Here is a 1057-nt window from a genome sequence, read left to right as displayed (position 1 = left end):
CACACCTTCATCACTATCACGATCACTATCTATATAAAATACTTGAATTGGAATCGATATATTAATTGCAGGTCGAGTTTAATTAACATGGCATCTCAACAACAGGACAGGTCCGAGCTCGATGCCAAGGCGAGGCAGGGAGAGACGGTGGTCCCCGGCGGCACCGGCGGCAAAAGCCTCGAGGCCCAGGAGCACCTTGCTGAAGGTTTTATTATTTACTATTATTAGAAATGATATTTCTAATTAACTATTAATACGAATTGGGAAGTGTAGGGAGGAGCCGAGGAGGGCAGACTCGGAGGGAGCAGCTGGGGACGGAGGGTTACCAGGAGATGGGGCGCAAAGGAGGGCTGAGCACGGGTGACAAGTCCGGTGGGGAGCGGGCTGAGGAGGAAGGAGTGGAGATCGATGAGTCTAAGTTTAGGACTAGGAATACTTGAAACTACAAATGCCCTTCGTATCGTCTCTGTCTCGTCTCTGAATGTACACTTTAAGTTTAGGACTAGGAGTGTTGTGTTTTCTCAGTCGCTGCCTTAGCTTCTACTAGTACTACTAGTTTCGGTGTGCTACTGTTGTTGTCTTGCAATAATCATAATAATAGTGTAATCAGTCCATCAGAGGCGTATGTTATGAGTTACTTCCGTAGTACTTGCATGTTTCATTTTAATTCCTTGCTTCCTGTGTAAGTATATACGTAGTATATTTTCGAAATCGCGCATTTTAGGTAATGCAGGTATGCTACCTGGTTATATTTAGATTGAAACCTTTTTGATAATGGAAGTAAATAAACAAAATTTGGCGTGTATGTTGGAGAATTGAGTTTTAGTCCACTAATGACGTTTTATTAATGTTTCCTACTAATCAAATAGTCAATAATTATTCGGCACCATATTTTGATCAACACATGCATTTCTAAACGGATGAATTTTTTTTTTTACTTGAGTTCTTTTAAGAACTAGGGGGCTAATTATTCAGCAACATATTTTGATCAACGCATATCATACCGTGCACGGCCAAATTTATTTATATCAAATTCTGAGGTAGTACTTTTTTGAGA

The 1057-nt window shown here is 40.8% G+C and overlaps 1 protein-coding gene across 1 annotated transcript; it reads left to right on the top strand.

Moving 5' to 3' along the window:
• Positions 1-667, top strand: LOC125190929 (em-like protein GEA6). Its single transcript, XM_048088352.1, has 2 exons — positions 1-205; positions 274-667. Exons 1-2 carry the CDS (start codon positions 88-90, stop codon positions 438-440), a joined length of 285 nt encoding a protein of 94 aa, XP_047944309.1. The 5' UTR covers positions 1-87; the 3' UTR covers positions 441-667.
• Positions 668-1057: the final 390 nt, after the last annotated feature.

Source organism: Salvia hispanica, chromosome 5 (genome assembly GCF_029641045.1).
Source record: "Salvia hispanica isolate PSC_SH4W2 chromosome 5, Shi_PSC_v1, whole genome shotgun sequence".
NCBI classification, from domain to species: domain Eukaryota; kingdom Viridiplantae; phylum Streptophyta; class Magnoliopsida; order Lamiales; family Lamiaceae; genus Salvia; species Salvia hispanica.
The sequence above is the reverse complement of the archived record's forward strand: the minus strand, read 5'-3'. Positions and strand labels throughout refer to the sequence as shown.

Excerpts from the sequence above, each read along its gene's own strand:
- LOC125190929 (XM_048088352.1), top strand. The coding sequence starts at position 88 with ATGGCATCTCAACAACAGGACAGGTCCGAGCTCGATGCCAAGGCGAGG. Across the intron at positions 206-273 it reads CCAGGAGCACCTTGCTGAAG|GGAGGAGCCGAGGAGGGCAG; the intron begins GTTTTATTATTT and ends TGGGAAGTGTAG.